Here is a 14,786-nt window from a genome sequence, read left to right on the forward strand (position 1 = left end):
CTTTTTCATTATTTGTTGGGATAAAGTTGGGAGCTCGTTAATTATTCGTTGGGATAAAGTTGGGAGCTCGTTTATTATTTGTTGGGATATAGTTGGGAACTTGTTAATCATTCGTTGGGATAAAGTTGGGAGCTCGTTTATTATTCGTTGGGATAAAGTGGGGAGCTCGTTTATTATTCGTTGGAATAAAGTTTGGAGTGAATTATTATTCGTTAGGATAAAGTTGGGACCTAGTTTATTATTCGTTAGGATAAAGTTGGGAGCTCGTTTATTATTCGTTAGGATAAAGTTGGGAGCTCGTTTAATGTTCGTTAGGATAAAGTTGGAAGCTCGTTTAATATTTTTGAAAAGCTTGGAAACTTTGAAAGATCTCTTAACTATCAACTTGACATTCTCAAAATGTGCTCATTACAGTATTTACCATCAAGCTCTCTTCTTAAGATGTGGAATAACCTGCCTCTTGACTTAAAAAGAAGCAACTCTCTAAGTATATTTAAAAATAGACTACTAAATTCTCTTTTTGAAAATTACAGGACAATGTGTTATAAACCGAATTGCTATTCATGTAAAACTAAAAAGATATATTTTAATATGCTTTGATATTTGTTGTGTACATGTCAGAAAATTACTTTAAGCTCTAGTTATTCGAATTAATGTATAAACTATTTTGTATAAGATAAATTCGCACCCTGATCTTTAATCGTTCTCCTTAAATCTATTTAATTGAAATGTTTTGTTATTATTACTAAAATTAGGTGGAAAAAATAATCAAAACAGCCAAGAGCTATTTTCCACCCAATTGCTTTATACTTGTACTGTTAATATAATCCTCAATTTGTAGTTGTAAACTCTGTCTGTATACAGATACATTTAATTTAGCAATAAACTTTATCTTATCTTATCTTATCTAATGTTCGTAAGGATAAGGATAAGGTTTATTATTTGGGATAAAAATCTCTATTTTGTAAACTTTTCCAATGGTTATTGTAATGGCTAATTTGTAATCAATAAAAAAATATATTTATCAAAATTTCTCGATTTTACAATTTGTTTACTTTGTGTTTCAAAATCATTCTATAGTTTTAATAAACTGTATAAACAAAGGAGTATTTTTTTGTCTCAAACTATGATTTTCGAATCCCAAATCTTTGCAATCCAATGTCGTAGACCTTAGATATTTCAACCTATTAATTATTTTAGAGCAAGTGATCTAAGTTTGAAATATCAAAAGTTCACAACATCATGTTGCAAAGATATAGGGATTAGAAAACTGGAGTTGGTGGAAAAGTCGATTCCTGTTTTGCTTTTGTATCTTTCCCAATAAACCAAGGACGATATTTTCTTAAAAAACCAAGGACGATATTTTCCCAATAAAGCAAGGACGATAGTTTAACCGAAAAAATGTCTCACTTAATATCTGCGCCCATGCCTAATATGAAACCTAGGGGTAAACTTATGATCGAATTAAATCAGAAAGGTTTGATACAAACTTTGGATATGAACATCTCCAAGGTTATAATGCAATGAAAGTTATTTTTTGAGGTGTACGCATCTTTTGTACTGCAGTGTTCTGGCTCTGGGCGGTAATGTAAATACAAGACGGATGTCCCAGCCTGACATGGGATCCATCTTTCACATAAAAAATCAATGAAATATTCTTGTCATAGGAAACTATTATGTGAATTATCAAAATTATCAAAATTTAATTCGTTTAACCTCCTCGGATACTAAACGAACACTGATGCATTTATTCTTGTTTACAAACACCGCCCAGAGAGAACTGGTTTCATTATGTACGCAGAGTATATGCAACTGCAATTAACTTTACTTGCATTACAACCTTGAACATTTTCAAGTTTTTGTCATTATGTTATTATAAAAATAGAATCAATGATTTTGTTTAATTTATCATTTAAGGTAATCAATGAATTTTAAAAATGCAAATAAATATTCTAATTTGATAAATCTTGAATGAAAGGTAATCAAGTAAATTTTAAAAACTTTTTATTATTAGGTTACAAATTCATCAGTCACCGATTACAAGTTTTAATGAAATTCAGAAACTAAATGTTGTTAGGTTTTTCTATTTGTAGATAGCATTCAAAAAGCTCAAGTAATACTATAGTTTCAGTAGAAGAAAATATTTCCATTTACTGTTTAGCCCCGATGTAAGGATTCATCTCTAATTGGATGATGAGATAGATAGAAAGATAGATGCTACTGCCAAGCAATTGCTATTGGTTCAGCAAAGACAAAAAAACACATGAACCCTGATTGGATCGGGCGGTAATGGAATCGCATACAAGTGTGAATCGATAAGACGTTTTTCCTTCTGAAAAACGAACTGATCGTTTCGATATCGACATTATAGAAACTTCGAAAAACTATCGTTTTTAAATCAAACAAACCTATTTTACAGTTAAAATAATATTGTAGGTCACAAGCATAAAAAATGCTTGTAATTCAAATTTATAAACTTTTCTTCCTTAAGAAATCATCTAGAAATTAAATATTTTAAAAATAAATAATAATTAAATGAATCAACATATTGTTATTTCGTCTTTTGTTTTCTAAATGTAAAAACTAACAGTTTTTTTTTCTCAGAAAGGAAGTTTGAAAAATCAAAAACGAAACAAAAACTAAATAATTTGTTCGTTTAAAAAACCGATCCCCACACCTATCTGGTATAATATATTCTGATCCCCAAACCTATCTGGTATTATATATTCTGAGCCCCATCCCTATCTGGTATAATATTCTCTGATAGATATGGTTTGGTTTTAGGGTAAGCTCTGTATATCCCAGTACAGGATATTAAATATCATAACACAAAATATTCAATCATTAATAGTAGTCATATTATCACGGAAAGTAGTCAAAATATCAGGGATAGTTGTTATAATATCATGGTGAGAAGTGATAATATCATGTAGAGAAGTCATAGTTTCATGGAGAGTAGTCATAATATCATGGATTGTCGTTATAATATCTTGGAGAGTAGTCATAATTTCATAGAGAGTAGTTATAATATCATGGGTTGTCGTTATAATATCTTGGAAAGTAGTCATAATATCATGGAGAGTAGTCATAATATCATGAAGAGTAGTCATAATATCATGGATAGTTGTTATAATATCATGAAGAGAAGTCATAATATCATAAAGAGAACTCATAGTATCATCAAGAGTAGTCATAATCTCATGGAGAGTAGTCATAATATCATGGAGAGTAGTCATAATATCATGGAGAGTAGACATAATATCATGGAGAGTAGTCATAATAGCATGGAGAGTAGTCATTAATATCATGGAGAGTATTCATAATATCATGGAGAGTAGTCATAATATCATGGAGAGTAGTCATTAATATCGTGGAGAGTAGAGATGTCAACGTTTTGATTTTTCTAGATTTTAGCTTTCGTTACGATAGTGTTCATCAAAAGTATTAACGTTTGAAACGTTACATTGCACATTTTGAAATTTTATGGTATAGAGTAACGTTACGTAATGAATTTTATGCACTTGAATAAATTATACAACGTTAAGCTTTAGTAAATGTTATTGAAAAAACAGTAAGCTCCGTTACGCTTTTGCATTTGATGTTTTAAAAAATTATTTTTTGCAAGATACAAGACAGGAAAACACTCCTAATTTTCAAGATAAAGGTATACACGATGTCATTGGGAATCGAGCATGGCCCTCTTTAAATGGAGGATCACTTGAAATCATCAAAGTGTATTTGACGAGCTTAAAAAATAGACATATTTTGGGACACTTCATAAAATGAGTTAAAATTCGGCAAGGCAAACCACTTTTGCATGTGGAGCAGTAGTTCTAAATTATTTTAGATTAGTTTAGTGTTAATTTTTTCTTTTTTTACGTAATGCAGACTGACCCATTTCTTCTTTCTAATAGAATTCATAGTTTAAAATATCTAAGGTCTACAACATTGGGTAGCAAAGATATAGGGATTAGAAATACAAGTTATTGAACAATTTGCAATTCCTTTAGACATTCTTATCTAACAGAAGTCATAGCTTGAAATATCAAAAGTCTACAACACCAGCTTGCAAAGATTATAATTTGTGGCGAATTTTTAGTTCTTTTTGTGTTTTTTTTATGTTCCTTAGTAAGTGAGTAAAAAGCGGCATTAGCTTTAGTTTTCAAACCACAATAAAAATGTTTTCAGAGTTCATGTTTGGGGTTAAAAATATCAAATATAGTAAGACAAGTGCTTAATTTTATTTTAACACAAACAACGCGAAATAAAATTATTTAACATTTTTTTCTTTTTAAAAAAATCGATTAAAAATCAGTTATTTTTCTATTCTAAAGTTTTATAAAAATCTATTGATGAATAAAACATAACACGCATTTTCCATATGATAAAATATTGTTGCATTTTAGTAAGTATCTACATTTCTAAATTTTTCAACCTAAAACATGAACCATGCCAACTGAAGTTATGATTTCAAGTAGTCAAATAAACATGAAACACAGCAATTGTGTTTGTTCACAGACCCTTTTCACTTAATAAGTTGATTTTTTTGCAATTAGAAAATGCATATGTAAAATTTCTTAATGTTGTATTCCTTTTCCTTAGTTTTAATGGGTTCCATCAAACAATGGCAAATCAAAACCTTTAATGTCCAAGAAACATTTATAAGATTTGAATTTTCACTAATAGCATGTTGCAAAAAAAACTCGTTTACACTTTAGAAAGGAACTAAGTTTTTTTTTTCAAATTTACTAATCCCTATATCTTTCTAACCCAATGGTTTAAACCTTGTATATTTCAATATTAATGGTCTACAACATCGGGTTGCAAAGATATATTATATTAAAATTAGAGTTTTTGGCATAAGCTCATTTTCTTTAAACTTTTAATCATCAGTCGAATCTCTTACATTGATATATTAGAGACGGTTTGAAATGTTTTGATTGACAGAATTATTATTACGCTTTTGAAATTAAAACTCAGCCCTCATAGTCTAACGTTTTAAGAACAACATTTTCATCAGAAATATATCTAACGTTAGACTAATCAATTTAGTATTCAGAGAAAAGTTATGAAACGTTTTGATTTACAGAATTACTTTTTTTAAATGTTATACGTTACATTATTGAAATTTCACTCTGTAAAACAACTTTCGTTTCCTGATCATTAAAATAATAACCCATTTCTGCAACGTTGAATTTTTCATTATACTATAAGGGAAGACGTTTCAAAACGTTTTCATAAACAGTAATGGATTTTTCAGTGATACAACGTTACACTTTTTATAAGTTGAACTTTGAAAAAGAAATCCTTTCGTTACGATATTCAATCAAATCACAATTAATTTTTCATACGTTAGACTTTCAAGCTCCCTTTGGAAACAAAACATTTCTTTACGTTATGGTCAAAAAAGTTGTAGATATTAGAAAAATAACGTTACATTTCCACAAAACGCAAACGTTGGGGGTATATTCCTCTAACGTTAACGTTTAACGTTAACGTTAGGTATGAGCTCCAATAACGTTAACGTTTAACGTTCACGTTATATAGAAAATATCCAAACGTTACACATTATTGTGACGTAACGTACAAAAACGTACATTTTACCTTACGTTACACTATCGTTGACATCTCTAGTGGAGAGTAGTCATAATATCATGGAGAGCAGTCATAGTATCATGGAGAGTAGTCATAACATCATGGAGAGTAGTCATAATATCATGGAGAGTAATCATATTATCATGGAGAGTAGTCATAATATCATGGTGAGTAGTCATAATATCATAGAGAGTGGTCATAATATCATGGTGAGTAGTCATTATATCTTGGAGAGTAGTCATAATATCATGGAGAGTAGTCATAATATCATGGTGAGTAGTCATAATATCATGGAGAGTAGTCATACTATCTTGGAGAGTAGTCATAATATCATGGAGAGTAGTCATAATATCATGGAGAGTTGTCATAATATCATGGAGAGTAGTCATAATTTCATGGAGAGTTGTTATAATATCTTGAAGAGTAGTCATAATATCTTGAAGAGTAGTCATAATATCAGGGAGAGGAGTCATAATATCATGGAGAAGTCATAATATCATGGAGAGTAGTCATAATATCATGGAGAGTAGTCATAATATTATGGAGAGTAGTCATATTATCATGGAGAGTAGTAATAATATCATGGAGAGTAGTTATAATATCATGGATAGTTGTTATAATATATTGGAGAGTAGTCAAAATATCATGAAGAGTAGTTATAATACCATGGTGAGTAGTCATAATATCATGGAGAGTAGTCATAATATCATGGAGAGTTGTCATAATATCATGGAGAGTATTCATAATTTCATGGAGAGTTGTTATAATATCTTGGAGAGTAGTCATAATATAACGAAGAGTAGGCATAATATTATGGAGATTATTCATAATATCATGAAGAGTAGGCATAATATCATGGAGATTAGTCATAATATAATGGAGATTATTCATAATATCATAAAGAATAGTCATAATATCTTGGAGATTATTCATAATATCATGAAGAGTAGGCATAATATCATGGAGAGTAGTCATAATATCATGGAAAGTAGTCATAATGTCATGGAGATTAGTCATAATATCATGGAGAGTAGTCATAATATCATAAAGAGTATTCTTAATATCATGAAGAGTAGGCTTAATATCATGGAGAGTAGTCATAATATAATAAAGAGTAGTCTTAATACCATGGAGAGTAGTCAAAATAACATAGAGTTGAGAGTTGTCATGATATCATGGAAAGTAGTTATAATACCATGAACAGCATATTCATATTATATTACAGGGAGTAGTCATAATATCATGGAGAGTAGTCATAAGTTAACTGCTTACAGTATAAAATAGAAAGGTCTTATCTAAAGTGTGCATGGGTTCACAACCAAAAGAAATGACTGGTTACTGCATGGTAAATGAGGATTATTAAAACTTGTTACATGGTTCATGCAAAATTTAGAAAACTTGTTACATGGTCCATGCAGAATTTAGAAAACGTGTTACATGGTCCATACAGAATTTAGAGAACTTGTTACATGGTCCGTGCAGAATTTAGAAAACTTGTTACATGGTTCATGCAGAATTTAGAAACTTGTTACATGGTCCATGCAGAATTTAGAAAACTTGTTACATGGTCCATGCAGAATTTAGAAAACTTGTTACATGGTTCATGCAGAATTTAGAAAACTTGTTACATGGTCCATGCAGAATTTAGAAAACTTGTTACATGGTTCATGCAGAATTTAGAAAACTTGTTACATGATCCATGCAGAATTTAGAAAACTTGAAAATGTAGAAAAATGTAGTAAACGTTTTACATGGTCCACATAGGATTTAGAGAACATGTTGCATGGTCCATGAGGATTTTAATAAACTTGTTGCATGGTCCATGCAGGATTTAGAAAACGTGTTACATGGTCCATGCGATTTAGAAAACATTTTAAATGGTCCAATCAGGATTTAGAAAGCGTTTTACATGGTCCACGTAGGATTTAGAAAAAGTGTTACATGGTCCTTGTAGGATTTAGAAAACGTGCTTCATGGTCCATGCAAGATTTAGAAAACTTTTTGCATGGTCCATACAGGATTTAGAAAGCTTTTACGTAGGATTAAGAGAACATGCTGCATTGTCCAATGTCCGTGCAGGATTTAGAATATTTGGTCCCGGATCAAATATATTTAGGTAACTAAGCAACAATTGATATCCTTTTTACCGTTGATTTTTATTGTGGGCTATGAACTGTATTGAATAGTCTCCAAGAACTATACTTTTAGCATGGTTACTTGGTTTCACATTACAGTGTACACATCCAAACCTTTCCAGAACAGCAAATATCTATATTGATTCTTTACAATTTAGAGTTTAGGATACTGTATACTTTACTCTCAAACATTGATACTTTAAATTTAGAGTTTATGATACTGTATACTTTACTCTGAAACATTGATACTTTACAATTTAGAGTTTATGATACTGTATACTTTACTTATAACATTGATAATTTATAATTTAGAGGTAATGATACTGTATACTTTACTTAAAAACATTTGATAATTTATAATTTAGAGGTTATGATACTGTATACTTTACTTTTAAAACATTTGATACTTTACCATTTAGAGTTTAATATACTGTAAACATTGATACTTTTTCATATGATTTAGAGTTTATGATACTATACTGCACATTTTAATCTTAAACATTAATACTTTATGGTTTAGAGATTAGGATACTGTATACTTTACTTTAAAACATTGATACTTTATAGTTTAGAGTTTAATATACTGTAAACATTGACACTTTTTCATATAATTTAGAGTTTAAGATACTATACTGCACATTTTACCCTTAAACATTAATACTTTATGGTTTAGAGATTAGGATACTGTATACTTTACTTTAAAACATTAATACTTTATAGTTTAGAGATTAGGATACTGTATACTTTACTAATGTAGATTGTATAGAGAGTTAATTTTTGAACCTTTTCTAATTGAGCTGCGTCATCTCGAGATACTGTACACTTAACACTTTAAATATTAATAGTTCTCTTTAAAACCCTAAAAACGTATTAAATCTTGCCCACAATTAATTGCATATGACTTTGAAATGTTTGCGCAAACTTTAATTTTGCCCCATTTTTTGCGATTTTTTTAATACAGATGAGCTAACATATGCGGAATTATTGTCGGAATAAATTTTGCGCCCAGTGACTCTTCCATTCTGCTGGAACCCCCCCCCCCCCTCACTCCTAACCCATAACCCACCATTCTTACTTTGTCTAGAACATTTAAAGCTGAACAGGAAAGTGTTTTATATTATTTATTGTATTGGCTACACAAAGTTTCATCATGAATTATATAAAATATTAGAAACTATAAACTAGAAACTTGGAACTTTCTTTGTTCTCCTTTAACTTTCTGTAAAGTACAATTTAGTACAATTTAGTACAATTTAGTACAATTTAGTACATGTTCCTTTTAAAACATTTTGAATAGAGGATAAGCATTAAATAATCATTATAAGCAAGATGGGTGGAACTTTTCCTAAATAAGTAGCTTCTTTTTTTAATAAAAACACTATAAAATTGATTTTAAAATATCGAAATTTTTTAGCCTTGCTTGCTTTGGGTTCCCTCAAAAAATGTCAGGCGATTTGGTCTAGCCGTTTGATCAGCTATAGCTAGCATATAGATATACAAATAATTATACAGGATAAAAAGCTTAATATTATAAAGATTGAAATTATGACAAAAACAAAAATATTTTAGAAGTACATTTATTGCTTCTAGATATAAATACATATTAAATAAAGAGTTTATAAAAGGAGAGGAAGTTGAGAAGGTCTTCTCCAGTTCCAGGGTCCGTCATAAGTGATAATCCTCTTTCGGGAATTTCATCCTCTACAATATCGTAATTTTCCAGTAATAATAAGCGGTTTCAAAATTTGTATTCCAGCTGGAATTCAATTGTTGAGCGACTTTTCGTCTTAAAAAATCTTGGTTTCCAAGATCGTCGATCATAAATAAAAAACCTTCAGCTTTAAAACTCAAATTTGTTTTTTAACTTTGCCACTCATCTACATTGGTAGGCGATTATATCAATACAATGAAGACAACTTTTTATTTAAGTTTTAATTGTTTACAAGCTTTTATCGAATTACAAATTTACAATGATCAAAGAGAAGCTTTTAAAAATGCAGCTTCTCATGACTTCTATGTTTTGGTGTATTTATAGGCTTGATCCAAATCAAAATTGAAATCGAAAGTCATATATGCACTAACAACCGTATCATAAATGTTAAATAGGAATGTATTATGACTGAGAGAGAATAATATTGTAGACTATGATATAGACAGGCTGTGTAAACAACGTCTGGCTTAAATTAGCCTACAAGCGATACAAAATCCTTATCTTCATCATATAACTAATTTCTCCATCCTTCTCCCGTTTCCATGTCCATTATGTTTACGGGCATTGACCTACAGGGTGTCCCACGAAACATGATAGCTGGTGAATAGTTTTGAATGTCTTCTTCCATATGCTGTATTAGATATTGAAGACTTTGTGTGCAGTTTATTTGGTTAAAAGCCTTTTACTAAAATATATTTTACTTTAAAATCAATTTTACTATAATATACGACTGTCATATACTATTTTTCATTAGTCTCTTTACTGTCAAACAACTTAAAGATCATGGAAGAAGACATTTAAAACTATTCACCAACCGTCATGTTTCATGGGACACCCTGTAGTTGGGAAGGTATGGCTTGGGTGTGTACTCACTCACCTATCCATATTGCGTAAGCAGCGTAAAAGCATATTATTTTTGCTCCAATGACGCAATTACAACTCAAATTTGCGTACTTCCAGATTTCAAATAAGTGTTAACCCTATACAGGCTGGGGGGTCTAAATCTATGCATATCCTGGGGAGGGGGCGTCACAACCCCCCCCCCCCTAAAAAAGGCCTTAGAGGATAGGTATTGGGTTGAAATGAATGTTCATAAACCAATTTTTAAAAAATCCAGCTCATTGAAAATAGGATTAGGCCGATAACTTTAATAGTTTGGGTGCAAAGGGAGGGATGTAAAAAATGTCAAAAAAAGGGTTAGAAAAATGAAAAAAATAAAAATTTTGTTTTAAACAAATATTAAAGTCCAACACATGTTTTTACATCCATTTTTCAAGGGCTTTTCAAAAATATAGTTTTTAGACCTGTAGCTTTAGTCACAAAAAAGTTTTTTCACAGACCACATTTTTTCCGCTCTGTACCCTACTCTTTGCATTAAAAAGAAAAAAATTACAAAAAATCCTTTAAATTTCTATCCATTAAAAGTCACTCAGTTTAACGGTGATAGGGTAAAAAATGGGAGTGCTTGAAAAAAAAACTACAGGAAGCCCCTAAACACCCCCCCTCCCGCCTGTTTAGTACCAAGCTGTCCCAGACAAGCTTACTGAGGCTCCTGATAACAATATCAAAAGCTGAGTATTATTCAAATGATTTTATTCAACAGTTTAGGTTACAAAGATAACAGGGTTTGACGTAATCTAATTCCTACAATGTTATTGATATCACATGATTCTTAATATCGTGTTCTATATTCATTACACAGTTGAAGTTATGGAGATATGTATTTACAGGATTAAGGAGAATAGACTAACGCAGTTAATCTATTTCTGACGAAATTTAATATCTTAATTTAAGTATGTCGCATGATTTGAGCTAATCATGTTAAGTATTCATTGAAAACGTAGTTTCAATGAATAATGTAATTTATCTAAATTCAGCACATTAAATCATTTGTAATGTACAACGTACTGTGAGTTTATGGAATCTCATGTTTCCACGCTTTTTGCTAAATACTTTGGAGAAAAAATCTCAGGGGGAGCAGTTGAACGAGCGGTTGAGATATAGCATCTACCCAGTCTGGAATAAGACATGTACCTTTTTTTCTCAAAATTAGAATTTATTCAACCGCTGTCCTCGTAATTTTTCATTTCTAATGATTTTTCAGCAACCTTTTTTTGCTTTGAACGGCTCGTTTTCAGATTTTTCAACTCCTTTTTGCTTTCAACTGCTGGGTTTTTAGTTTAAACAACTTTTTGCCACTCATGGAAAAAAGTTTTTTTTGAAAAACGGTTTTGCTCTTAACCACTAAGTTAAAGATTTTTAAGCATTTTTTTGCTTTTAACTGCTAGGTTTAAGATTTTTCAGCAACTTTTTTGCTTTCAACCACTGGTTTTAAGATTTTTCGCAACTTTTTTGCTTTCAGTCACCCGGTTTTTAGATTTTTCAGCTACGGTTTTGTTTTCACTGGATTTAAGATTTTTTAATATTTTTTTTGCTCTCAACCACTGGGTTTTAGATTTTTTGCTTTCAACCGCTAGGTTGCTTTTTACCACTGGAAAACAGTTTTTGGTGAAAAAGTTTTCTTGAAACCGTTGGCTTTAACATTTTTGATGTTAACTTTTTTCCTTCAACTCTTGGTTTAATTCGTTTTATGAGACTTATTTATTCTTTCAATCTAAAACCCAAGAGTTGAAAGCAAAAAGTTGTTTAAAAATCTTAACCCAAGGGTTAAAAGTAATAAAGTTGCTGAAAAATCTTAAGGCCAGTGGTTGAAAGCAAAAAGGAAAAAAAAACATTTTTTAAGTAAAAATGTTTTTCAGTAGTCGGAGCAAAACGTTGTTTAGGCTATATCTCAACAGCTCATTCAACCGCTCCCGCTGAGTTTTTTTCTTTAAAGTATATATATTTCTTTAAATAAAATAATTTCATTAAGAAAATGCACTGAATTTTCTATCAGAAACTTTTAAATATTTTAATTACTTCTGTTAAGTTACAAATATAAACACAATAATCTCCATTTTAAATGTAGTCCCTGATAATAGGAAAACAGTTAAGAAAGAGAACTGGATGAATGATAAACTCTTAGGTGTGAGGACGCTAACCAATAACCAATAACCATGCATGCTTTCATTTGTAAGAGAAATCTAAAGAATGAAAAATTATTGAAATGGCACTAGAAAATACAGCTACAGGCTGTAATGATTACGCAATTTAAATGTCTTCTGACCTAACAAACTAGATGTAGTTAAGCTGACTACTATGTACGTAAACATGTAGTTGTGCAAACGTATGTCTCTCATGACGTAAAAAGAGCATAAAGCTAGACTTTTGTCTTTTTTAAGAAAGATAAGAAGATCAGTATAATAGCCTTGATTAGTTTTATATAGTCTAGTCTTAAACTACTAAGCTCTGTTACACTTGATTCACTTCTAAAAGAGAGCACAGGTTAATTATTGAGTAAGGATGCAGAGCCCTGGAGAGAAACATGTTTTATATCCTTTGCCTCCTCGACAATACGGAGATCCGTCCCAGGTCAACCTCACAAATCCAGAAGAAAATCGACCAACCATTGTTGGTAAAGTTATGGGTAAAGCTATGTCGCAGGCCGGAGCAACTGGAGGATCTGAACTCGGATCTATTGTGGGAGGAGCTGTAGGACCTCCTATTATTGGATCCATCATAGGAAACCTAGTTGGAGAGAAGATTGGAGAAAAGGCAATTAATGAAACAGGATTGAATAAGTTCGCAACAAGGACAGGAGACAAGTTGTCTGATGTTATAGGAAGAAAAAATGTGGAGAAGATGCATGAAATAACTCTGGGTGTTCTGGGATTTGGTGAGACTGAAGAATGCGTGTGCTGTCCTTGTCTGCCTGCTTCTCAGGTTTTATTGGTTCTGGCTGTTCCTTTTTTCTTCTTCAACTGCTATAAATTAGTTTTAGGTGTTTCATACGACTCTGACTGTTCTAAGATAGGTCCAGATAAGAATTTCACCTTTAATTCCACAGAAGATATTCCTGATATTTTTCCTTGTGAATTCGGTTTCCACTACTTGGTTGTATCTGGAGCAGTTTGGATTGCTCTGCTTCCGTTCTGGATTTGTGGATTGTTTCTTGACTGCTGGAGACAAACTTGTGGTTGTTGTTGTGATCCAGTAGTTCTCTTCTCTACTGGTGTAGATCTACTTCAGAGATGCTGTTGTGAGTTCGGAAACTTTAAACTTTGTGAAGTTCTCTGGATGATTCATTGTCTCTTTCATATGGTTTGGTCTGTTTTAGCCTTGGTCTGGTTAATTGGTCTGCAGGTGGATCAGATTGAAGTTCTAGGTTGGAGTGTTCCTAAACTTGTCTCCAATACCGTTATTGCATCCATAGTTCTAGATTTTGTCCTCGCTGGATCAGAACTCTTTCATAAAATCTGGGTTAAACTTAGAGCAGGGAAGACAGATAAAGACTTGGAGATGGAGTAAACCCTAACTGAACCAGTCCTCATCCTTACACTCAGAGACAGGAGATACATAAACCTTGCTGAACTCGCTGAACCAGTCCTCAGCTTTACTATCATAAACCTCTCCATCCTTACTATTACAGAATTGAGATAAATACACCTTACTGAATTAGTTAACAAATATTGCCCAAGATATTCTAACAAAAAATTAGTTTAATTGTTTGCCTCATTGCTGTATTATGTTTTTTTTTAATGATAGTGAACTTTTTGGGGTAAATAATCAATAATATATATTATCTATTTTCATTTGATGGCAAAATAAGAATTGATAAACATCTATATGTATATAGCGAGCAGTGGTAACTGGAGAAATTCCAGAAAGATAAACTTTAGCGAGACAAAGTCAAGATATTGAAATAGAGTCTTTGCCACAAACTCAAATTTGCTAATCCCTATATCTTTGTAACCTGATAGTGTAAACCTATAATATTTCAAACATAGATTATTTGATCTAACAGAGCTGCTAGTTTAATATGTCTCAGACATGAATTGCAAAGATATAATGATTAGAAAACTCAATTCCTCTTTATTAAAATAATGTCATAAATCTATTTTTAGAGTGTGATTAATGGCTCCAAAGGAACCGAACACTATGGCTAGGAAATTTAGAAAATTCCAGTTTTTAAATATTTGGAAATTTTCTCTCCAGACATAGTCCTGTTGCCATTCTAATTTAATGTTTTAAAGCAAATATGCATGACGGAGTTACCCAATTTGCTGTTTAGAACAATGAATAAGGATGAAAAGGGGAATAGTGTTTCTCTTCTTCCAGTTTTAAGTGTTCTAACACAGCTAAGGTTGTCTGAGCTTCAATTCAATTGCCACTGTGAGAACAGCAAACCAGACTCAACTAACAACTTTTGCTGTTCAAGGTGAAACATTAACCCTATCCCTGCTGGG

The 14,786-nt window shown here is 31.3% G+C and overlaps 2 protein-coding genes across 2 annotated transcripts; both read left to right on the forward strand.

Moving 5' to 3' along the window:
* The first annotated feature begins 3,074 nt into the window (after positions 1 to 3,074).
* Positions 3,075 to 6,089, forward strand: LOC111713778 (uncharacterized). Its single transcript, XM_023488718.1, has 2 exons — positions 3,075 to 3,291; positions 5,635 to 6,089. The coding sequence occupies exons 1-2, from the start codon at positions 3,075 to 3,077 to the stop codon at positions 6,087 to 6,089; spliced, it is 672 nt and encodes a 223-aa protein (XP_023344486.1).
* Positions 6,090 to 14,384: 8,295 nt separating this feature from the next.
* LOC111713780 (uncharacterized) lies at positions 14,385 to 14,758 on the forward strand (the record flags this gene model as incomplete). Its single annotated transcript, XM_023488719.1, is given in 1 exon segment — positions 14,385 to 14,758. A coding segment is annotated over 1 exon segment (176 nt), but the record flags the coding sequence as incomplete, so codon positions are not given.
* Positions 14,759 to 14,786: the final 28 nt, after the last annotated feature.

This window comes from Eurytemora carolleeae, unplaced genomic scaffold (assembly GCF_000591075.1).
Source record: "Eurytemora carolleeae unplaced genomic scaffold, Eaff_2.0 scaffold1473, whole genome shotgun sequence".
NCBI lineage: Eukaryota > Metazoa > Arthropoda > Copepoda > Calanoida > Temoridae > Eurytemora > Eurytemora carolleeae.